Source organism: Cebus imitator, unplaced genomic scaffold (genome assembly GCF_001604975.1).
Source record: "Cebus imitator isolate Cc_AM_T3 unplaced genomic scaffold, Cebus_imitator-1.0 Scaffold122, whole genome shotgun sequence".
NCBI lineage: Eukaryota > Metazoa > Chordata > Mammalia > Primates > Cebidae > Cebus > Cebus imitator.
Window position 1 is genome coordinate 2,528,514 of NW_016107437.1, and position 24,312 is coordinate 2,552,825.

At 40.1% G+C, this 24,312-nt stretch overlaps 1 protein-coding gene across 1 annotated transcript in view; it reads right to left on the reverse strand.

Annotated features, from left to right (window-relative positions):
- The window catches only part of ZC3H7A (zinc finger CCCH-type containing 7A), a 45,707-nt gene that overhangs the window by 4,397 nt on the left and 16,998 nt on the right, over positions 1–24,312 (reverse strand). The window contains exons 2-19 of the mRNA XM_017539994.2: positions 21,965–22,162; positions 20,210–20,368; positions 19,915–19,995; positions 19,784–19,822; positions 18,460–18,493; positions 17,720–18,003; positions 14,907–15,111; positions 13,165–13,229; positions 12,441–12,627; positions 11,509–11,670; positions 9,576–9,772; positions 9,230–9,330; positions 8,003–8,184; positions 7,179–7,255; positions 6,120–6,253; positions 5,611–5,716; positions 2,877–2,985; positions 1,005–1,138 (exon numbers count right to left, since the gene is read on the reverse strand). Coding sequence (XP_017395483.2) covers positions 1,005–1,138; positions 2,877–2,985; positions 5,611–5,716; positions 6,120–6,253; positions 7,179–7,255; positions 8,003–8,184; positions 9,230–9,330; positions 9,576–9,772; positions 11,509–11,670; positions 12,441–12,627; positions 13,165–13,229; positions 14,907–15,111; positions 17,720–18,003; positions 18,460–18,493; positions 19,784–19,822; positions 19,915–19,995; positions 20,210–20,368; positions 21,965–21,967 — 2,259 coding nt within the window. The 5' untranslated portion in view covers positions 21,968–22,162. The remainder of the gene's footprint in view (positions 1–1,004; positions 1,139–2,876; positions 2,986–5,610; positions 5,717–6,119; positions 6,254–7,178; positions 7,256–8,002; positions 8,185–9,229; positions 9,331–9,575; positions 9,773–11,508; positions 11,671–12,440; positions 12,628–13,164; positions 13,230–14,906; positions 15,112–17,719; positions 18,004–18,459; positions 18,494–19,783; positions 19,823–19,914; positions 19,996–20,209; positions 20,369–21,964; positions 22,163–24,312) is intronic.

Genomic DNA, 24,312 nt, shown 5'->3' on the forward strand with positions numbered 1-24,312 from the left:
TATATATATATGTGTATATATACATATATATATACATATATATATATATATACATATAATAAAACAAACACCAAGGAGCACTAAGGTAGCAAAGGAATCAAAGGTAGACATTCACAGGGCACGTCACAAGCAAGACACGCTGGGCAAGGCCAGGCTGCACCCAAGCCCTGCAAGGGGCAGTGAAACTGAATCCAACTGTCTCAATAGACCGAGGTGCCAAAAAACAAAAAATAAGGGCAGTAACACATACACTTATGAAAATTTTTAACAGCATACCAGGCAGAACTGTAGATTATTTAAGAATAAATGTGTCATCCGTAGGTAAACATGGCCTGGAAAAATACACACTGGATCTGTTCCCCCTGGGAAAGGGAACATATGGGGTTCCAGCTTTATCTGTAGCCTTTTATTTATTTTACAGAAGGAACCACAACAAATTGTTTACATCAGTTAACTTGCAATGGTGGGCTCAAGATATTTGTTATATTATCCTCTTCACTTTTCTGAACTTTTTAACAGAAAACCAAAACAGTTAACAGACCACTGGTAACTTAATGTCCCCAACAACCAGAGAGGGAGAGGCCAGACTGCAGGCAGTAAGCGGGGAATGTAAGGTCCAATGGGGTAGATAGCCCACATTCCTGAGCCATCTGCTGGGGCCTCCCACTGGGGAAGAGTCAGAGACTCCTCACACTTCACTAATCCATCAGGACAGCCCCACTGGGAGACGTAAATAATCCACCGAGGGCGCCAGGCAAGTAAGGAAACGAGGGCTTGGATTTACAATTCTCTGGCTCCAAAGTCAGAAGGATTGAGGAAAGGATTTTTTCACATGAGCAGAACTCATCTAGTGGCAGGAAACCATTAGAGAGAGCAGATGAAGACACGGAACAGAGAAGGGCAGGCAGTAAGTCATGGAGCCAGGTTTTGGAGAAGATGGAAAAGAAAAAAAAGGCTCCATCAACAGCTTGGCAAAGTGAGGGGAAATGAGCCACAGTACTTACTGTAACTTCAGCATAATCTGTTGGCATGTGAATTTGTTTTCCATTTTCCTTGTTTGACTGACTGGCTACATCTTCACTTTTTTCATTTTTTTGACTCTTTAGCCAGAGTTCATAAAATTGCTCCATATCTTGTACTAAAGAAAAACGAAATACTTTCAGCAGCTGCAACTAAACACCAAGTGAACACACACAACTGTGCTCACGTTTGTATCAGTCAGCATACATTTCAAAAGAAACTCAAGAGGGCTGAAGGATACTTATATTAGACATGAAGAGATCACCCAGTCCAAGCAACAGGTAAACTCTCATGCATAAGAACTAATTTCAGGACTGTTAGATGGCAAATGTTAGTTCTCAAGATTAATGAATCCCCCCCTGCATTTGCATAACACTTTGGAGTATTTAAAACTCAGAAACCATTATAAACGGTATTGCCACAAAAGCCTCAGCACTGCCTCTGTAGCCCTGCATTCCACACTCAGTGTCAGAGCTAGAACCACACAAGGCTACTTACATGGCTTGGGGGACTTGGAGCTGATATACTCCTCACTGCTTACTGAGAAAGATGAGAAACATACTACTACTGGACCAAGATTCTGACCCTGATGGGAGTCCATCAGTCAAGCCACAGTCCCAGAGGGCAGACATGCTGGGCTGCAACTGACAAGACAACCATGACCAAGTCCTGGGCAGTAGCTGCCAGTTGCTTCCTATGGCAAGAATAGGTGTATTCTGCATTATTGCCGAGTGCTACAGCCGAGGTTTCTCAACCTCTGTGCAACTGACATTCTGGCTAGAGAAGTATTTGCTGGGGACATGCCCTGTGCATTACAGGATGGTCAGCAGCATCCCTGGCCTCCACACACCAGATTCCAGTAGCAATTTCTGCCAGTCATGACAATGAAAATGTCTCCAGACATTGCCAAATGTCCCCAGGGAAGGGGAGGTGAGTGGCAAAACTTGTTCCCAGTTGAGAACCACTGTACTAAAAACTTTGGTAATAAGAATCTGGTCAAAACTTGGCTTTGTTGTCTGCTCACGGTTTCTAACAATGTATCATCAGGCAAAGATCAGAGAGAAACTACAACTCTTTCTTCCTTAAGACCAGTGGTGGCAGAAGTCATTGCAAGAGCCTGGTATGCAAGGGCATCTTCAGTACGGCAGGACTGCATGGCCTTACTTCGAGCAAGACAGCTAGAGGGAATCCCCTCCACCCATCAGTGACGATTTATGTAGTTGAAACATGGCAGGCGACAGTCAAATCTGGTTGGTTCTTAAAATTGGTCTGCAGTCAGTATACCTTTCATCAGTTTACTTAAGATTAAAGAATAATGATCCTTGTGGTAAAACATTTTATGGTCAAAAGTGAAAGGTTGTCTGCAGCTCCTCTCAAAGGCTCCCAAAATAAACTTGGAATTTGACCAAGATAAACATTCTTTCCTTGGACTGCTGACTCTGAGCCTGTTTGATTAGTAATGCCTCCCTGAAGAAACCCCCAGTTCTAACCTGGTTAATTCGGAGGGCAAACTATTTCCAATATGAGCAGATGATCTGATTTAAACAGTCAAGGAGTAGTGAACTTCCCCCCAAGGCCATTTTTTAGAAATACATCTATTACATTTAAGGATGCAGACATATATATTTATATCCAATCTGACCTAACCAAACACAGATCAGATGGCAGATCCTGCCCCACTGAGGCTGTGCCCACATTTTCCAGGCATCACCACCAAGAGAGCTACTGATGAAACAGGGTGCAACAGATTAGAAGGCAAACTGCTTTCTGTGTTCACAGGAAGCTGGCATATTTACAGAGAGGAAAGGAGCTTTCAGGCAAGCTAGCTGAAGGACACAGCTAAAAGATTAACTTACTCCCATTCTCCTTCATGTAAGTCCAAACTTCTCTTTCCTCAGGACTATGAGCAAAGGAACAGTTTCCAACATATTGACATTTTTTCCCAGAAGCAATATGGTTGCACAGCTGTATTAAAAAAAATGAATATGATTAAAACAAAGTACACATAATAAAACTGCCTAATTTTTACATTTAAGCAAAATAAGCATTAATTATCCATGCTAATACTTAGTAATCAAATTCTAAAGTAAGATTAATTTGATTCTATTCAAATTGACTATATGTCCTAAATATATGAGATGACATTGATATTAAGGTTTCTATCTCAAAATTTTTCAAAAGAAAATTTCCAAAACAGAGTAAAGCTTGGAACATTTTCTTACAAGCAAACGTCTATAAACTCACTTATTCAGAACATTTAATCTCACAACGAACATCCCTGGCTCCCTCAGTCTGACAGCTCCTGCGTCCCCTGCAGAAGACTCATGATTCCTCCACATCAGCACTTGAAAGCAGTACAGAAACTGCAGCCTACTCCAAAGGTTACTAAACAGTGCCCAAAACATTTCAGAACTTTGACTTACTTATAATCAGTACTGGAAGCTAACCTCGGCCAGAATTCACTACATATGCATTATCAGAAGACAATTATCACACTAGCCATACCATGGAGTTACACAGCTTTCAAATAATACCTCTTCAGGTTATTGGTATTTTTATTTAACAAAGTAAACACAGTGATACTGGTAGGAAAATAAAGTGATCGTGATCAGCAGAATGCACTTCCGTAAGGATCATGACCCAGGAACCAAGAAAGCCTCCATGACTGAGAGTCCGTTCTTGAATACCATGAACCTACTTGTCTGTAAGAGGCAGAAATCCTAGTACAACTAATTATTAGCGCATCTTAGTTTGTGCTTCAATGAGAGCTGGCCCTATATTATTTAGCTTACGCGACATTAAATGCTTAGCATCTGCCACATTTTTCAGAGTTTTTGCTAAAGCTTGGACAGCCCTGTTAACACTGCACATTTCCTGCCTAAGACCAATGTCAGTGACCCCACCCTTAAAGTCTTTTGCATAAAGTCAGTAGTGGATAAAATAGTCATATTCTTTCCCCCCAACAAACCCCAATAAGTATTTAGTCATATTACTAGGGAAACATTTACCATAGTCTTTTAAAGCTCAATGATAAGGAGCAGGGAGAAGAGAAGGTTAAGGAGAAGGCCTGGCATTGTGCTGGGTGTTTACATAACACCATCACACATAATTATTCTGATCTTGAAGATGACTGTCCGAACAAACCACCTGAGTTGTCCTGGACTTTCCTCTTCACGGGAGAGAGGGTCTGGAGAGCATCTAGAGGTAATTCAGTTTGCTTCAGATGAGCAAACAGGCTGAATAACTTGACCAAGGCCCTTCTGGCAGGCTTTGAAGCCACAGTCTTTGCACCTCGCCACACTGTCTACATACATACACACACACAGCATAATGTCTTCTATAAGAAAAAAGGTCCCTTAGTAATACCTAGTATGGCAGGGGAAAAAAAGAGGAAATCAGCTACTGTAATGTCACACAGTAGTATACCATGTTCAAGATTCAAGAATAACCAACTCTCTAAGCAGCTGCCTCAGGAACCAGGGTTGTTCCTAGTTGTCCTCATTTTAACAAAGTACTTGATATACATATTATCTCCATCATCCTTTAAACCACAAGAAATCAGGGTTACAAATAAACCTCTTTCCCCCTCCTACATAACCCACTAAAAAAAATCTGAGTCTAAAACCACTTTGGATAAAACATAAACATACCACCGCCTTGCAAAAACTATGTTACTTGTGCAAGTTTTACAAAACTGCAAGCTACTGTAGGTGGTGAAAAATACATCTTCAACACTTTCTTGCAGTTCAGAGGGAGGTCTCATTTACAAGGGGACTCTTCAGTCCACCTGCCCTGCTTCTCTGGGCAAAAGGTTCCCTCCATATTTCCTCCATCTGGGGACACAGCTTACTACCTGTCAATGCTCCAAGTGTCCCTGTCTGCTAACGCAAGTGTGAAGTACCTCTAGATGTTCTCCAGATCCTCTCTCTTGTAAAGAGGAAAGTCCAGGAAAACTCAAGTGGTTTGCGCGAACAATCATCTGCAAGATCAAGTAAGATGCTACAGTGTACCAAGATGGAATGTGGCACTGCTGAATGAAATACTATCCTAACTTTAAGTTGGTCTAGTATTTTCCAGTTTTTGAAGAGCATGTTCCTTCTAACATTGAACATTTTCCTTTGGGTTACTTTTAGAAAGGCCGATCAAGTTAGGTGTCTTGTAGCTAAGTATCCCTTGCTTCAGTGAAAGAGATAAGGAATGATAAAAACAAACTCATCAACAGCATTCATAATAATACTGAAAACCTTGGGTTTGGTATCAAACGAAAAGAATCACAATGAATAAAATTTGCTCCCTCCCCAAAGTAATTCATCTAAAAAATAAGTTAAATTGTCCTCATAACTTTTCCTCAGATCCACTATCTATTTACTTTTTCCAAGTAACTCATAAAATTCCAATCAATATGAAAACTGCTATGGAACCATCTATATACTAAAGGGGAAGGAAAACAAAAGAGGAACCACTGAAATCACATTATTACTGATGAATATTATCTAAAGGCCTTGAGTTTCAATCTGAATTACTACTATTTTCTAATGATTTGAAATGCCTAATTTAAAAAAAAAAGTGGCTTAAAAATTACGTATGTACATCAAACTGTAAAGGCATTTGTTTCTTTGTGGGGAGAGGACGGATGTTCATCCACTTCTTACGTTCAATAGACATCACTCTCATCGCACGCCGGTCTTTGGTCCACCTAAGAAAAATGGAGTTCAGAAAAAAACAAAGACACACAAGCAGAAGACATACACAAAGGGAGAGGCACAAAGTTTGTACCGGAGGAATCTGAGAACTTTTTTCTCAATGCTTCTAAAAGAAATGCCTTATGATTCTATATTTTCACTTTCTATTAACATTTGCAAACATTCCCTACCAACTCTAAACAAAGAACTGATAAAATACAGGGAAAAAACCCACTACTTTTGAATTCTTATCTACTAGGTCCTAAAAATCTCTTCCCCTGTATTTGTAATTACTCCTAAATTAGCTATTTTTCTCTCCTCTCTTCAAAGCTTTAAGCATTTTTCTTATGTGTATGATTTTATACCTATGAAACAGAAAATGACAAAATAGGCATTGTTTCCACACACAATACTTACGAATGCCTTGCTTTTGCACTACAATATTTTCTGTTTTTGTCTGGTTCAATGACTTGACCGTTTCTCAGACACTGGGCACACACAAACTTGATCTTCATATTAAGAGATCCAGGCATTATTTGATTACCAAGTACCTTAAGCAATTAAGAGATTAGTTTTAATGTTTTTAAAAGAAAACCAGTTTTCCGACAACAAAATGCCAAATCAACATGTATTTTTTTCACAACAGTATACAATTTTTCAGTTTCATCTGGCTTGATGACTTGACCATTATATCTGATAACTAAATCTCCAATTCTTCCCCTAAATGTAACAGAATATCATAAAGCCAAACTTTATTTGTTTACTTATTTATTTATTTGACATGGAGTCTTGCTCTGTTGCCAGGCTGGAGTGCACTGGCACGATCTCAGCTCACTGCAACCTCCGCCTCCTAGGTTCAAGCGATTCTCCTGCCTCAGCCTCCCGAGTAGCTGGGACTACAGGTGCACACCACCACACCTGGCTAATTTTTGTATTTTTAGGAGAGACAGGGCTTCACCATGTTGGCCAACATAGTCTTGATCTCTTGACCTCGTGATCCGTCCACCTTGGCATTCGAAAGTGCAGAGATTAGAGGCGTGAGCTACTGCACCTGGCCCCAAATTTTATGAAACTCATCTTTGATGCTGATGACTAGAATTATTTCATTTGGACCGGGGGGCTTAGGGGAGAGCAATGGGAAAATGAGATATGCCAGGTGGAAAGCTAACTATAAACATAATGTACCCCCCACCGCCTTACTCCAAGAATCCATAAAGCCCAGAACGCTAATTGTTTAGTCAATTAAACTAAATATGAAAACAGTATCCTACGCTCTTGGCAAGCATTGTGGGATGCCTAATTTTTTTCATGAAGATCAACTAAAATACAAATTGTTTTTTCACATAAGAATGACTCAACTGAATAAAACATTCAGAAAATAACTGGACTGTGTTAAATATATCCAGCAAAAACCAACATCTATCAGGCGATTCCAGAAAGGATACCAAATGCAGAAAGTACACAAGAGGAAGATACCTGTGCTCCAGGTACATTTGCTTCCAAATTCTGCCAGTATCGTTTAGATTCTTGAGCAATAGCATCATGTGATATGCCTGGGGAATGTACAAGCCTTCCGTTAAATTATATATATAATAACAACAGCCCACCAATCTGGGTGCAGTCAGACTTGGACAACCATCAGCTTCCCAACTATTCTTACACAACCTAATCCATCGCCAAAGATGAATACCACATTACTCTTTTTTGAAATGGAATATAGACAAATACAGCTCTCTGTGCCTTCTGAGGAATCTTTCCTCCCCAAAAATGCATGTATCAACTCAGATCAGTAATTAATAACATGAGAACACACTCAAAATAGGCAACTCTAAAAATCAAAAGTTTAAGGCTCAGGACAAAATCAACAGCTTTTCCACATCTGGTTGATGGAGAAGGGTGGGTCTCCAAATTCCTTTTTTTTTTTTTTTTTTTTGAGACAGTATTCCTTTATCACTTAGGCTGGAGGGCAGTGGTGTGATCTCGGCTTATTGCAACCTCTGCCTCCCAGGTTCAAGCAATTCTCATGCCTCAGCCTCCCAAGTAGCTGGGATTACAGGTGCACGCCACCACACTCAATTAATTTTGTATTTTTTGTAGAGATGGGGTTTTGCCATATTGGCCAGGCTGGTCTGGAACTCCTAACCTCAAGGGACCCTCCTAACCTCAAGGGACCCACCCACTGCAGCTTCCCAAAGTAGTGTGATTACAGGCGTGAGCCACCACACTAGTCCCAAATTACTGTTTCATCAAACCCTGACTGCTCTTGAGGAGACATACTTCTGAGTCACACACAAACCTACCTGTTTCATTTTGCATTATCCAGACTTTCAGTTCCACAAGACTATGGGCATAAAAGCACTCATCTTCCCTTAAACAGCCATACCGAACCTCATGTCGACATAAATCAAGCTGACACTGACCATGAAAAGAACGTATTTTGGAGTATTTTACTGTTGTCTCTCGCAAAATGTGGACAAGGCACCTAAGAAGAAAATGGTGACATTTTAACACTGTTCTGTCATATTTTTCAAATCACACACACACACACACACACACACACACACACACACACATAAAGTTCTACACTGACAACACATTTTAAATTTTTATCAGAAAAAAAGCAAATAACAGGGCCAGGCATGGTGGCTCACACCTGTAACCTCAGCACTTTGGGAGGCCAAAGTGGGTGGATCACCTAAGGTCAGGAGTTCAAGACCAGCCTGGCCAACATGGTGAAACCCCGTGTCTACTAAAAATGCAAAAAATTGGCCAGGCACGGTGGCTCCTGCCTGTGATCCCAGCACTTTGGGAGGCTGAGGAGGGAGGATCACTTGAGACCAGGCTGGCCAACATAGTGAAACCCCATCTCTACTAAAAATACAAAAATTATCTGGGCATGGTGGCAGGCACCTGTAATCCTAGCTACTCTGGAGGCTGAGGCAAGAGAATCCTTTGAACCCGGGAGGTGGAGGTTGCAGTGAGCTGAGATCATGCCACTGCACTTCAGCCTGGGTGACAGAGCAAGACTCTGTTTCCAAAAAAAAAAAAAAAGCCGGGCATGGTGGTGGGCACCTGTAATCCCAGCTACTCAAGAGGCTGAGGCAGGAGAATCGCTTGAACCTGGGAGGTGGAGGTTGCAGCAATCCGAGGTCATGCCACTGCACTTCAGCCTGGGCAACAGAGCAATACTCTGTCTCAAAACAAAACAAAACAAAAAACACCAAATCACTACATGCAATTGTTGAATTAATTGTGGGGGGGGAGGTACTTATACTTTAAGCCATAAAATACCAAAATCCATACCATGAGAAGCTATACATCAATAATGCTTTTCTGTTTTCCATAACATATTATTCACTTCCCAGCCAAATCTACTAAAAGACATTTTTAAATAGCCATGATTGTTCTTCAAAACAACAATAAATGAGGAAAGGGCAATGCCTGGGCAGACACTACTAGTAGTTTTTATTTGGATCTAGAAAAAGAATCTATTTTGTCATTACAGAAATTAGAAACTATCAACATACTTATTGTCTTCAAACTCATGCTTTGTAACCGGGTGAGAACAAGCAGTAGAATTATCTTTATTTCTTTTACTTATCATTCTAGGCTTATGATCAAAACATTTCTGGAATAGAGAGAGAAAGATTATCAAAAAAGCATAATACAAAATATAAATTTTGTACACCCAGAATATTGTCCTAGTTTCAGTATCATTACAAAATTAAATCTCAATATGAAGTTTTAATATTCTTTTTGGTAACCGTAGTAGCTATCATTTACTGAGTGAATGTTTTATCACATGGCAGGACAATACCTCTGGGCTTGTACATACAACTTTACAGTGGAAAAATAAGTTTTGGAAGAACGCACCTCACATAGGAATATAAATTCTCCAAGATGCTCCTGGAGAAGTTTGAATACAGTAAGGTTGATCTTTCCATTGCCGCCAAAGAAAGCCTCTCGGCTGAAAGCCCCCTTCCGCTCCAGTGTCCACACATCTATTTCCTCTTGGCAATAAGCAAACGTGCAGTGGCCTGAATATCGACATTCCTCCTCAGCAGCAACATCTAGGAAGACAGCCAATGGAAAGACATTGAAAATATGGCAATTGGCCTGTACTCCCAGCTACTTGGGAGGCTGAGGTGGGAGGATCCTTTGAGCCCAGGAGTTTGAGGTTGCAGTGAGTGATTATCTCGCGACACTACACTCCAGCCTGGGCAACAGAGCAAGTCCCAGTCTCAAAACAAACCAAAAAAGAAATGATAGTAATTGTTTCCTTAAAGCCAATGAGTATTAGTAACATTTAGGGCATCATTTGAACTTGTAAAGCAATTCATGGACAGCCTCAAACAATGATACGCATATTATTATCTGGGGATGGATGGTATCAACTCTAAAAAAAAAAAAAAGTACCACAAGCCTTAATTGTTTTTATTACAGACTGTGAGAAAAGCCTTGATACTCTCATGGACTACACCTCAGTTGAAAAAAAAAATTCATTCAAAGCTCATTCACATGAACTTGTTTGACAACATGAAATACCAAGTTCTCTCAAAAGCATCCTAACTACTTTTCAAAGCTTTAGCTCAGTGTTTTGATTCTGTTTAGAGAGAACTTAATGTCTAAGACAGTATTCTGTTTAAACCCTGGTCATAGGCCAGGTGTAGTGGCTAACACCTGTAATCCCAACACTTTGGGAAGCTGAGGCAGGCAGATCACTTGAGGTGAGGACTTCAAGACGAGTCTAACCAACGTGATAACGCCTATCTCTACTACAAAATACAAAAATTAGCTGGGCATGATGGCACATGCCTCTAATTCCAGCTATTCAGTCGCTGAGTAATGAGAAAATTGCTTGAACCTGGGAAGCAGAGGTTGCAGTAAGCTGAGATCATGCCAGTGCACTTCAGCCTGAAAGACAGAGTTAGACTCTGTCGCAAAAAATTTTAAAAATAAATAAATAAAGTAAAATAAAACCTTGGATAGTGCAGTGGCTCACGCCTGTAATCCTCGCACTTTCAGAAGCCAAGGCGGGCGGGCGGCTCACTTGAGGCCAGGAATTTGAAACCAGCCTAGGCAACATAGCGAAACTCTATCTCTACTAAAATGCAAAAATTAGCCAGGTGTATTGGCGCACGCCTGTACTCCCAGCTACTCAGGAGGCTGAGGCAGGAGAATCACTTGAACCCAGAAGGCAGAGGTTGCAGTGAGCCAAGATTGTGCCACTGCACTCCAGCCTGGATGACAGAGTGAGACTCTGTCTCTAAAAAGAAAAAAAAAAGTGAAAAAGGACAGTAAAAACAATATAAAAAATATTAACATCTCCATCCAAGGAACCTGCTATTAGCTCTGAACATTTTTTATAACAGTCAATAATGTTCTAATAACATAATGTAATAAATTACATATTAATAGATGTTATAATAAATGTAGCAGGCACAGTCCTATACCACATACTGACATTTCAGTCAGCTATAGTCTGCATATATAATAGTGGTCCGATAAGATTAATACTGTGTTTTTACTGTTCTTTTCCTATGTTCAGATACACAAATAGCATTGTGCTACAGTTGCCTACAGTATTCAGTACAGTAACATGCTGTACAAGTGTGTAGCTGGGGAGCCATTGACTATGTCATGGACAGGCCAGGTGTGTCACAGGCTACACCATCTAGGTTTGTGTAAGTACTGTGTGATGTTCCCCTAATGATGCGTTTCTCAGAATGTATCCCTGTCATTAAGCTATGCATGACTGTAGTTCATCACTTATGTAATGTATACCAATTAAGGAATTACAATATACCTTTACATATATAATATGGTCCTTCATAATTTGTTTTTGTCGGTCTTGGACGTATTTTTTTCCATGATTTATCTTCAACATTCTTTATCCTACCAATTAAAATATCTTTCTTACACTTATGATCTATATTAGCATGGTAAGTGAAATCCATTAACTTGGGGCCTGAAAAAGATGTAAAGAGGATTGCTCATATGTGCAAAAAATATTACAGGTAAATTTATAAGCAGACATGAACAGATGAACATCAATTATTAAATTCCCACAGAAATCCCACTTCCACAACCCTAAAATGTATGTAGGCTACTAAGGCTATTTTTGCCTTTTATGCTGTATCAGACAACACAATATTCTATTCAACACCACTCCTGACAAAACAATACCCTTACTTAACTAGTAGGGAAATAATTTGGAGAGGAATTTTGATGGCTTGTAAAAGTAAAGAACACCATTAAACTAAGAAAGAAAATGAAGTTGACTCCAGATCAGAATAAACTGTGTTTATGTCACTTGATTTAAGGGTAAAGATATGAAATACACTAACAGAAAGTATTTAATTTCCATATACACTGTATGGTATACTGGTCTTATAATGCTTTTTGCTAGTTCTTGCTCTATTTGAAAATAACCAACTTCTTAAGTATATACTGAAAACATAAAGAGTTTCATTAAAATTTCAATAAGCTTCCAAAAATAGGTAAATATTCTATTCTACATGATTCTATAAATAAAATGACATCAAGTAAGAGCAGAGACTTATCCTATTAGACTCCAAAGGCACTAAATCAGTAACGGCTACTTTTTTGGAAGAATTCAAAATAGGGATGGAAGAACCACAGTAACTGATGTTGTTGACATGTATTTACAAATTCCTAAGAACTTTCAAGGTTATGAGCAAGTAGTTTAATACTCTCTGCTTGTTAATTTGTCCTGACCTGATTTTACAAAACAGATCTGGCAAGCTTGTCTCAATTCATGGGTTCCTTCAAGGGGATGTCTTGGAGTCACCGATGAAGATGGTTTGGTAACTGCACTTCCAAAAAAGTTTCCAAAGTCATTTCTAGGCTGACTTGATATTCCCAGGAAATTTTCAGAAGCAAACAAACTACCTGGTCCATTCATCTGCAAGAAAAAGAAGAAGAAGAAAAAAAAAAACAGCCAACAAATATTGCATTATCACTGAAGAAAGGAACTGAATTCATCTGAAAAATAAAACAGTCTTCAAGAACTGAGGTCAGTACTACTCCATCTTTAATGCTCCTCTATCTTAAAAACTGTCTCCTTCCGCATTTTCCTCTCTTTAGGTTTCTAAGCACCCACCCCTCCACCAACTTTTTTGATCCTCCATATTATAAGTAACAAGTTCTTCTGCAAAAGTACACACACTTCACATGCCCTGATCTTATATTTCCTTGATTTGTTTATGCTGTGCTAAAGCATCTTACACTGTCTGCAATACTGATTACTTTGCTATGACAGATCAAGTCTTAAACACAGAGCCGTTATTACTAGATGTTCCAGAAGTCTTACTGTAACACAATTTCCTACAGCACACACAGAATTTAAGGGAGACTGTCATGTTCATTCAAATAACTCAGTTACTTAAGTAACTATTTTCAATTCAAGAGATGTATTTACAAAAGAGGAAGTGGCACTTACAAGTAAAAGGGAAGAATTACTGTTGTTAAGCGGTGTTCCCTCTCTAGAAGTTGAGGTGGACAGATCTAAAATAATAAAAAAACTTCAACAGACCTTTTCATTCTAATCATGTAATAAGAACATCAGGGCTTAGTAGCTTACTGGCTATGGCCTCCCACGCTATTCTCCCATCCCAGTGCCTAGAAACTTTCTTGCTCAATGTTGACACCCAAAGATGGCTCTAGAGTCTGCTTTCCTCTAGAAACCAAGGGTACAGCCAAAGAAATTTAAATAAAAACCTAAATTCAGAGAAATAAGCTAAGGCAGGGCCCACCAAGTGCGACTGCTAAAAACACCAAGAAAATTCTTCATATTTAAAAATGAGAAAAGAGCCTTTCCTTTTGAAAATATGAGGCCAGGTGCAGTGGCTCACACCTATAATCTCAGCACTTTGGGAGGCCGAGGAGGGCAGATCACTTGAGGTCAGGAGTTTTAGATCAGCCTGGCCAACATGGTGAAACCCCATCTCTACTGAAAATAAAAAAAAATTACCCAGGCATGGTGGCAGGTGCCTGTAATCCCAGCTACTCAGGAGGCTAAGGCAGGAGAATTGCTTGAACCCAGGAGGTAGAGGCTGCAGTAAGCCAAGATCTCGCCACTGCACTCGGGCCTGGGCAACAGACTGAGACTCTGTCTCAAAAAAAAAAAAGAAGCAGGAACTGACCATAACATTTAAAAAAATCAGTAAAGTTTTCAATTACTTTCTCTCTTTTTTTTTTTTTTTTTTTTTTGAGACAAGGTCTCATCCTGTCACCCATGCTACAGTGCAGTGGTGCCATCTTGGCTCACTGCAGCCTCAACATCCTGGGCTCAAGGAATCCTCTCACCTCCACCTCCTGAGTAACTATCACAGGCACATGCCACCACACCCAGTTAATTTTTATATTTTTTGTAGAGACAGGGTTTCACCATGTTTCTCAGGCTTGATCTCAAACTCCTGAGCTCAAGTGATCCTCCTGACTCGGCCTCCCAAAATGCTGGGATTACAGGCGTGAGCCACTGCGCCCGGCCTACTTTCTTTTTCTTAGTCTACCAATCAATTATTCTCTTTGCCCTCTGTCTCCCATATATTTTAATTTCTTCAGTTGTAAATCTTTAAGTCAATTATCTAAGATTTTTGCCCTTTTAGCCATGTAACAATGCCTTCAAAAAAATATTTTTCTGGTGATTGTCTGAAGTATGTATGTTAAACCTAGGATGACAGAAACAGGAGTCAGACCCCAAACTCAGCACAAGTAAAGTTAAAGCAGCAGCCACAGTTTACTGAGCTCCATAGATGAAACCTAAAATAGACACATCTAACTGCTATCATTCTAAACACTGATTAAATTAGTGTTTGTCTAGTTCAGAATTAAATAGCATAGTCTGTCTCTAACACCCTTTAAGATGAGATACACCTTTATGGGAGAATACATTAATAGTCATTTCACCCCCAAAACAATAAACTCCCAGCTTAACAAACTATCCTACAGAAACACCAGTGCCACACACATTTCTCTTCTTATGCCTTTGTTCCTGGGTCTCCAAAATGGCACAGCCAAGTCAAGGTGAATTCAAAGCTGAAAGCTTAGTCTTTATACTTTTAGCTACTATGAAAATAATTCAAATGTCTACTACCTAGAATCAGTTAAACAATTACCAAATAAACATTTCGTTTTTAGAAAATTAACTGCAATTGCTTACAATTTAGATTCGGTTCTTACCTCGTTTTGATTCACTCATTGAAAATGAATTTAAAGAAGAACAAAAATCTTCTAAGGATGAAGTCAAAGGTGGATAAAATTCTGAGAAGGAGGGTGGAGGAGCATACCTCGCACCAATGGGTAAGGTTCCTAACAGAGATGCCGAAAAGGGCATGCTAGGAGAGACACTGGCTGTCTGAAGTGGTCCTCGGACTAATGCTGATGGCTGCAGAAGAAAAAAGATGTGATTAAAATTCATGAAGCTGTCACGGGTTTGGCTGAACTAGTTTCAACAATGGCAAATAAAAGCATTACTACGCTGGGCAATCATGTTACATAACAAAGTTTAGACTAGGCATGGTGGCTCACGCCACCTAGCACATTGGGAGGCCAAGGCAGCGGACTGCCTGAGCTCGGGAGTTCAAGACCAGCCTAGGCAACATGGTGAAACCATGTCTCTACTAAAATACAAAATATTAGCCAGGCATGGCAGTATGTGCCTGTAGTCCCAGCTACTCGGGAAGCTGAGGCAGGAAAATTGCTTGAACTGGGGAGGCGGAGGTTGCAGTGAGCCGAGATTGCGCCATTGCACTCCAGCCTGGGCAACAGAGCAAGACTCTGTCTCCAAACAACCTAACAACAACAACAACAACAAAAGTTTAAATCAGAATCAAGATTCATTTAAAATAATTTTAGTTACAGAGCTTGTTTCTTTTCATGAATAATTTTTAAAAACAATTGAGGTAGGATGTATAACTTTATTTTTTTTATTTTTTGAGATGGAGTCTCACTTTGTTACCCAGGTTGGAGTGCAGTGGCACAATCTTGGCTAACTGCAACCTCTGCCTCCGAAGTTCAAGTAATTCTCCTGCCTCAGCCTCCTGAGGAGCTGGGACTACAGGCACGCGCCGCCAAGCCCGGCTAATTTTTGTATTTTTAGTAGACATGGGGTTTCACCATGTTGGTCAGGCTGGTCGCAAACTCCTGACCTCAAGTGATCCACCACCTAGGCCTCCCAAAGTGCTGGGATAACAGGCATGTGCCACCACACCCAGAGAGATGTCTAACATTTTAATTCAAATGCTACATTCATGTTTCATCTGCAAAACTTCTTTATGCTTCCCTACCGTTACCTGACTATAAGGCTCATAAGAATCTCCATCACTACAGAGGAATTGTGGGATACATGTGTGGTGCAGTGGGAAGTCAGGTGATCCAGAGAAGGGAGCTGGAGAAGTCCATGAGGACTGGGACAACCTCTCTGGAGGTGTGAACTTACAACTGGACAAGAACACACAACTCTAACTTCCCCAGGCCCCATGAAAGCTGCAACTCACTGAGAGCTTCCACATACCTTACGTTATGGTAACATATGCTATCTACTTGTTTCTTAAAACAGCTCTCTCAGATACATCCTACTGTGATCACCATCACACAGATGAGGAAAATGATGTACTATGGTGAAGTAACTTGCCCAATATGACAGAGCTGGTAAAAATCAAATCCAGCTCTGTCAACCTTTCACACACTGATATCATACATTTCACCAGCCCTGGAAACCAACTCGGAATTTCTCCCTCTCATCATCATCATACTACCACTGCTACTACTCATTTATTACGCTTTATGGCAGGGGACAGAAAAGTCTTTTTTGTTTCTGTTTTTCTGTGTTGCTCTGTTGCCCAGGCTAGAGTGCAGTGGCATGATCTTGGCTCACTGCAACCTCCACCTCCTAGGCTCGTGTGATTCTCCTGCCTCAGCCATCCAAGTAGCTGGGATTACAGATGTGTGCCACTGCGTGCAGCTAATTTTTGTAATTTTTGGTAGAGGCAGGGTTTTGCCATGTTGGCCAGGCTGGTCTGGAACTCCTGGTCTCAAGTGATCCATCTGCCTCAGCCTCCCAAACTGCTGGGATTACAGGCATGAGCCACTGCACCTGGCAAAAGTCTTTCTGTAAAGGGATAGATACTAAGTATTTTACGCTCTGTAGGCCCCATGGTCTCTGTTTCAAGGACTCAGCTATGCTGTTACAAAGCAAAAGCAGCCATAGACAGCACCTAAAATGAATAGTCACTGATGTGTTCCAGTACAATTTTACTTAACGACCCTGAAATTGGAATGTCCTATTTTTATTGATTGAGACAGGGTCTCGCCCTGTTGCCCAGGGATCACTGCAGCCTCAACCTCCTGGGCACAAGCGATCCTCCCCGCTCCGCCTTCCAAGTAGCTGGGACCTCAGGCATGCACCACCATCCCGGGCTGTTTCTAATTTTTTGTAGAGATGGGGCCTTGCTATGGTTACCTAGGCTAGTCTCATATAATTTTCATGTCACAAAATATTGTTCTTTTTTTGTTCTACTCCCAACCATTTAAGAATTGTAAAAAACATTCTTAGTTTGCAAGCCATACAAAAACAGGTAGTAGGCCAGGTTTAGCCTGTGGGCTATTGTTGGCTGAACGCTGTTTTCAAGTATGTGGTTACTAGAGAATTATCTTTAAGAATAAGAAGTCCTTCATCTATAAAACTCATGTTTTCTTAAATATCAAATGCCTATTTTTTATCAGAATGTTATATTTTCTCTTTGCATAATATGTGATCCCAATATGAATTGAAAAACAATCGGCTAATTACTAGAGAGCATTGTTTCTTTTTTATTTCAAAATGATCAAATTAACTAGTTCCATAGAGAAGAACAAAGAAAACTCTCAAGGGAAAAAAAAACCAAAAAACAAATTTAGCCTATAAGCACTCTGAAAAATTTATCAAGTTATATTACAATTTTTAAAAAATTAACCCCGTCTTCAGAAAAAACTTAAGCAACACTGAAACTTACCATAACAGTTTCATTAGTTTCAGGTGCAGAATCAAGGAGGTCATCTAGTTCATCTCCAAGGACCATATCTCCATCATCTAGAAAAGCTTCCGGCATAGTGAAGGGCATCTTTCCTCCATTTGCCAGCACTGCAGATGGCAGAGCACTCTCTTCCACTTGCAGTGGCAAAATAGAAGTTAAGGGCATAACAGGAACTGAGGCCAGCTCACTTCCAACTTCATGAGAAAAACTGGGTGCGGGTATAGAGACGACAGGAACTGCTTCTTGCCTTGGAGTTAATAAATCTGCGACACAGATGGAAATGTACTCAGTCACTTTCATTGTACTTACAAAATAATAGCATTAATCCCCAATAATAGAGATGTGAAGATGAAAATATGAAGGCAATTATGAAAATAATAAAATTGATGGTAAAGTATTTTCAAATAGACACAAGTCACTTGTGAAAACTTTTCCTTCTTTCACAAAATGCCTGCACCTCTTTTTGGGGACAGCTGTCAGACAGTGGCAAGGCTACAGTGAGTGTCAGTGATTGCTTACTAACATCCAACACTTATCAATCACTTGCTGGCACAACCAAAGGCACAAAGGGAGTGTTGGAAATCATTCACTTTAATATTATGTATTCATATGAATATAACCACACATCGATTTTATTTGACAACAATACATGACATACAAAGATATCAGGTACAAAGCTGGCACTATTCAAACTGTTAAGATGGCATGTGAAAACATACCTGGCTCAATATCTTCCACAGAGTAGTTCAAAGCCTAGAAATCAAACCAAACATTGGGTCATAATACGCTCAGGATTCTGAACCATAAAACAATTGCTAAAACTCACCCTAGGCCGGGCACAGTGGCTCACGCCTGTAATCCCAGCACTTTGTGTGGCCAAGGAGGGTGGAGCACCAGGTCAGGAGTTCAAGACCAGCCTGGCCAACATGGTAAAACCCTGTTTCTACTAAAAATACAAAAATTAGCCAGGCACGCTGCCAGGTGCCTGTAATCCCAGCTACTTAAAAGGCTAAGGGAGGAGAATTGCTGGAACCCAGGAGGCGAAGGTTGCAGTGACTCAAGATTGTGCCATTGCATTCCAGTCTGGGTGACAGAGCAACACTCTGTTTCAGGAAAAAAAAAAAAACTCGCCCTAAGAGAACAATCCAGGTTTCCACAGAAATTTAACTCCCAATTAAGATCCAAGAAATGAATGGAACACGCAAAGCTTTACACACGTGGTGTTAGGTGAGGTACTGGTCTAGCAGTGCTGCCACTTATTTCTGGTGGACCAGCAATTTCTCAAAGGCTGTTCAGCAGAATACCAGGCACTAATCTGGCCACCATTCACTGCCCAGCTCACAACAGCTAACAGCCCAGCATCCTAATAGCCCCAAGACGGCTTACTTTAAAATTTAAAAAAAAAGAACAAACACAAAAACCTTTGTTAATTTTATCACAAATGACTCCCAAAAGTATGGGAACCACTCGCTTGCACTGAAATCTAACATCTATTAACATCCTGTAAAACGCTCTACTAGAGCATTCAGGAAATGCTGGTTACAGCTAAAATATATTACTTGAGTTGTAGGTTTTCTTTTGTAAAGTGACTGGAAGTGGCCAGAAGAGGTGGCTGATGCCTGTAACCCCAGAACTTCGGGAAGCCAGTGCAGGAGGAACACTTGAGCTCAGGAGATCGAGGCCAGCCTGAGCAACATGGTGAAATCCCATCTCTACAAAAAATACAAAAATTCACCAGGCATGGTGTTACGTGCCTGAGGTCCCAGCTACTTGGGTGGCTAAGGTGGAAGGATCACTTGAGCCCAGGAGATGGAGGTTGCAGCTAGTCAAGATTATGCCACTGCACTCCAGCCTGGGCAACAGAGCAAAACCCTATCTCAAACAAATAAATAAATGTAGTGACAGGAAGCTATGGCCAATTACGTGTTTAAGGAATAAAAAGGTTCCAAAAATAAACACACACCAAAAATATCAAAAGCAGAATTATTCCCATCCTTCCCTTTAAAAAAAATTTTTAATTTTTACAGAAAAAAATAACTTTACCTTGGTAGCCCCATCCCCAGGAACTGATTTTAATGAGAGCTGGAATAAATAAAGACACTAATTTAGAAACAGAACTGACTCCAAGCTACAAAACAAAATGAAAACACCTTATGGAGAGAACTCCAGCTTACCTCAGCTCTGACGTATGCTTTCCTTATTTTAAATCCCAATTTCTGAGCTAGTTCTTGAGTTAGTTTTATTACATGCTCATCCTGAAAAAAATAAGTATGTATAATTAATGAAGGGTTATATTTACTAACTGTGAAGAAGAATAGGCAAAACCTTTCCTGTCAAGAGACCTGCTTCATTAGCAATTATACCCAACTGAAGCAGGTTGATGGATGCCTGGAAAATTGATCTCTTTAAATGCCATTTCTTATTATGTAAATGGTTATGATATAAACACATAAACTATAAATTCCATACCTGAGGCACTGCTAAGGAGCACTTTGCTACAGCATCATAAGCCTTTCTGTATCTTCCTAAATCACTTAAAGCCTTAGATTTCCGATACAGAGCTTTGCAGTTACTGGCATTTAAACTGAGGACTATATTGCAGTCTTCCAAAACTTTATCATGGAAACCCTGGGGTATAAGACCAAAGAATAAAGTCAGCAATCAAACAATTCATTTCTTGCACTAAGGCCTTCCTGTAATGAAAACAAATTAATACCCCGTCCTATTACCCTCCCTCTAAACTCCAAGTTGGCAGTATTACTTTTGTTTTTTTAATTATTTTATGAAAATTTCAAATATACAAAAGTACAAAGAATATCATGAATACCTATGTACCCACCACCCAGGTCAGACAAATGCTAATATTTGGCCAGAAAGTCCACAGAACTTCAAGAAATAAAGCTTTCCAGACCTAACTGTGGTCCCCAGGTGTCCCTCTCCTATTCTCTCCTCTGCAGTTACCCTTTCCTGGAGTACATTAAGATGTCAAACAGAAACGTAACTCCTAAACAGCTAACTGATAAGGAATATATTACCGAAAACAAAATAAATAATAAGTCAATGTTCTTTTTTTTTTTTTTTTTTTTTTGTGACGGAGTTTCGCTCTTGTTACCCAGGCTGGAGTGCAATGGCGCCATCTCGGCTCACCGCAACCTCCGCCTCCCGGGTTCAGGCAATTCTCCTGCCCCAGCCTCCTGAGTAGCTGGGATTACAGGCATGTGCCACCATGCCCAGCTAATTTTTTTGTATTTTTAGTAGAGACGGGGTTTCACCATGTTGACCAGGATGGTCTCGATCTCTTGACCTCGTGATCCACCCGCCTTGGGCTCCCAAAGTGCTGGGATTACAGGCTTGAGCCACCACGCCCGGCCAATCAGTCAATGTTCTTTAACAAAAAGCTAGGTGACAATATGGATATTTTGCTTAAATTCATGGTCAAATTTTGCTGAGTGTCCATAGTGAAAATTAAAAGCATTCCAGAAAGGACATGGTGGCTCATGGCTGTAGTTCCAGCACTTTGAGAGGCCAAGGTGGGTAGATTACTTGAGGTTAGGAGTTCAAAACCAGCCTGGACAACATGGTGAAACTAAAAATACAAAAATTAGCCAGGTGTGGTGGTGGGCACCTACAATCTCAGCTACTTGGGAGGCTAAAGCAGGAAAATCACTCTAACCTGGGAGGCAGAGGATGCAGTGAACCAAGACTATGCCACTGTATCCCAGTCTGGGTGACAGAGTGAGACTCCATCTCAAAAATTAAAAAGAAAAACAGAAAAAAAAACCACTTCAAAAGCTTTTTAAGCTTAAAAATGTGAAACACAAGTGTTAATTCCTTTGAAGACCAATTACTATTTCTCGATAAAAAAAAAATACTTGTAAGAGGACTAACTGGTTCTTGACTAAGACGTTAACTGTGAACACAGATACTGGATGGATACTGATCTGTGAAGGCCTGAATCTTCCCAGGATGACTTTTTTATAAGCAGACACACCATCAAAAGCCATACTCAAATGGGAATCATCAAGAACCAGTAACTAAGGACTAAATTATTTCTTAAATCCCTAACCTTTTGTCCAAAGCTAATTTTTAAAGCCTCAGGACACTCTAAAAGCAGGTGATATGACTTTCTTAAAAACTTAAATTAAGAAATTGACTTTTATTAATGTACGAAGTCATTGAAAAAAATTTTTTCACTCTAGAAACATTTTAAAAATTACAACTCACCATATTAGAATAGCAGGCAATACGATTTATATATAGTTTTTCAATTATTTCTTTGGGGATTAAAATTTCTTCAGACTTTGCATAATCAGCTATATTCAAAGCTTCTGTGTACTGGCTTATCGAGTTGTTCCAATCACGTTCCCGATAAACGTCATTTCCTTCATTAAAAAGATTTCTCACAAGAGCATGCAAATATACCTAAAAAAAGTAAGTTATCACTTTAAGCCTTTTATCGAACAAGATATGGTATAAATTTTAATTTTTATACCCAAAACTTGAGAGGAAGCAATCTGATAGAACAGCAGCATTGCTCTAAGAAATTGTGAGATGCAGCCCAAGTCACTGCTATCTCAGCTAGGGATTCTATCTTGCTGGCTTTTTCAAGGGGAAATTCAGTTTCTCATTACTAAGAAAATGTATCACAAGGTCAGAAGTTCAAGACCAGCCTGGCCAAGATGCTGAAACCCTGTCTCTACAAAAAATACAAAAATTAGCCAGGTGCCGTGGTGTGTGCCTGTATTCCCAGCTACTCAGGAAGCTGAGGCAGGGAATTGCTTGAATCAGGAGATGAAGATTGCAGTGAGCCAAGATCACGCCACTGCACTCCAGCTTGGGCGACAGAGTGAGACTCCATTTCAAAAAAAAGGAAAGAAAAGAAAAATGCAGCAAAAGTAGCTTATAAATATTTGTTCACTTCTCCAATTCTGTGCCTACTAGAAAAACCAAGTGGAAGCCCCAAGCCAAAGAGAATGAATAGTTTAAGGCTTCTGAACAGTATTTCCAAATTGCCTTCCAAAAAGGCCATGATAAAAAAATGTTTCTAGTGGTTTACCTTACAGCACCCACACACACTGGGTAGTGTATGCTTACATGTGTACACGTGTGTGTGCACAAACACGTGTGTGAAATATCTACCAATTTCTAGGTGGAAAATGGTATCCTTTTGTGTTTTTTGGGTTTTTTTTGTTGTTGTTAATGGTATCCTTTTGTATCTGCGTGTCTTTACCAGTGAAGTTGAGCTTTTCCACATTTTTATGGACCCCTTGTATTTTTTTTTTTTTTTTTTTAAGTCTGGCTCTGTTACCCAGGTTGGAGTACAATGTCACGATCTTGGCTCAATGCAACTTCTGCCTCCCAGATTCAAGAGATTCTCCTGCCTCAGCCTCCAGAGTAGCTGGGATTACAGGCACGCACCACCATACCCAGCTAATTTTTTGTATTTTTAGTAGAAACGGGGTTTCACCATGTTAGCCAGGATAGTCTCGATCTCCTGACCCTGTGATCTGCCTGCCTCGGCCTCCCCGAGTGCTGGGATTACAGGCATGAGCCACTGCACTGGGCCGTGTTTCTTTTTCTGTAAACTGCTCAGGTCATTTACTGATTTCCCAGGAGGGGATGTTAAACTTTTTTCTTATCATGTAAGTATACACTTTCTTTTAGCATGTACAAAAGTTTGTCATTTTCCTTCATGATTTCTAGCATGTTTTAGTTTAGTTCTGTTTTGTTTTTTGAGACAGAGTCTCACTCTGGCACCCAGACTGGAGTGCAGTGGCACGATCTCAGCTTACTGCAACTTCACTTCCTAGGTTCAGGTGATGCTCATACCTCAGCCTCTCCAGTAGCTAAGATTACAGGCACCCACCACCACACTCAGCTAAAATACTCAGCTGTTTCTAGTGGTTTACTTTCAACACCCACATACACTGGGCAGTGTGTGTGTACGTGTGTACATGTGTGTGTGTGTTTGTATTTTTAGTAGAGACAGTGTTTTGCCATGTTTCCCAGGCTGGTCTCAAACTCCTGGCCTCAAGTGATCCACCCTCTTCAGCCTCCAAAAGTGCTGGGATTATAGGTGTGAGCCACCACGCCCAGCCATACTTTAGTATTTTTAAAGCCCTTTTTCATCACAAGATCATATAAATATTCAACTTGTTCTGCCTCATTTTATGAATTCCTGTCTAAGCTGATTAAATTATTTTTTAAATCTGGACAGATCAACTATTAACAATCAATGTGACTCGTGACATGCCACTTAACATCTTTAGACCCCAGTTCCACAAGTGCAAAATGGAACAATTGTTACAGTTTATTTCTGGCTCTAATCCTTTTTTATTCTAAATCTGTTTGTAGAGAGGGAAGGAATAAGAGAGAAGAAAAGGGGAGGAGGAAGAGAGGCAGCGAGAAAGTGACATTTAGAAGCCTCAAAACCCTCAGATGAAAAAAAAAAAAAACACAGGTGAACCAATAGTTAGTAGAGATAAGAGCTTGCAGTCAAAGACCCACTGAACTGGGCTTTCTCCCTGCTCTTTTTTTTTTTTTTTGAGACGGAGTTTCACTCTTGTTACCCA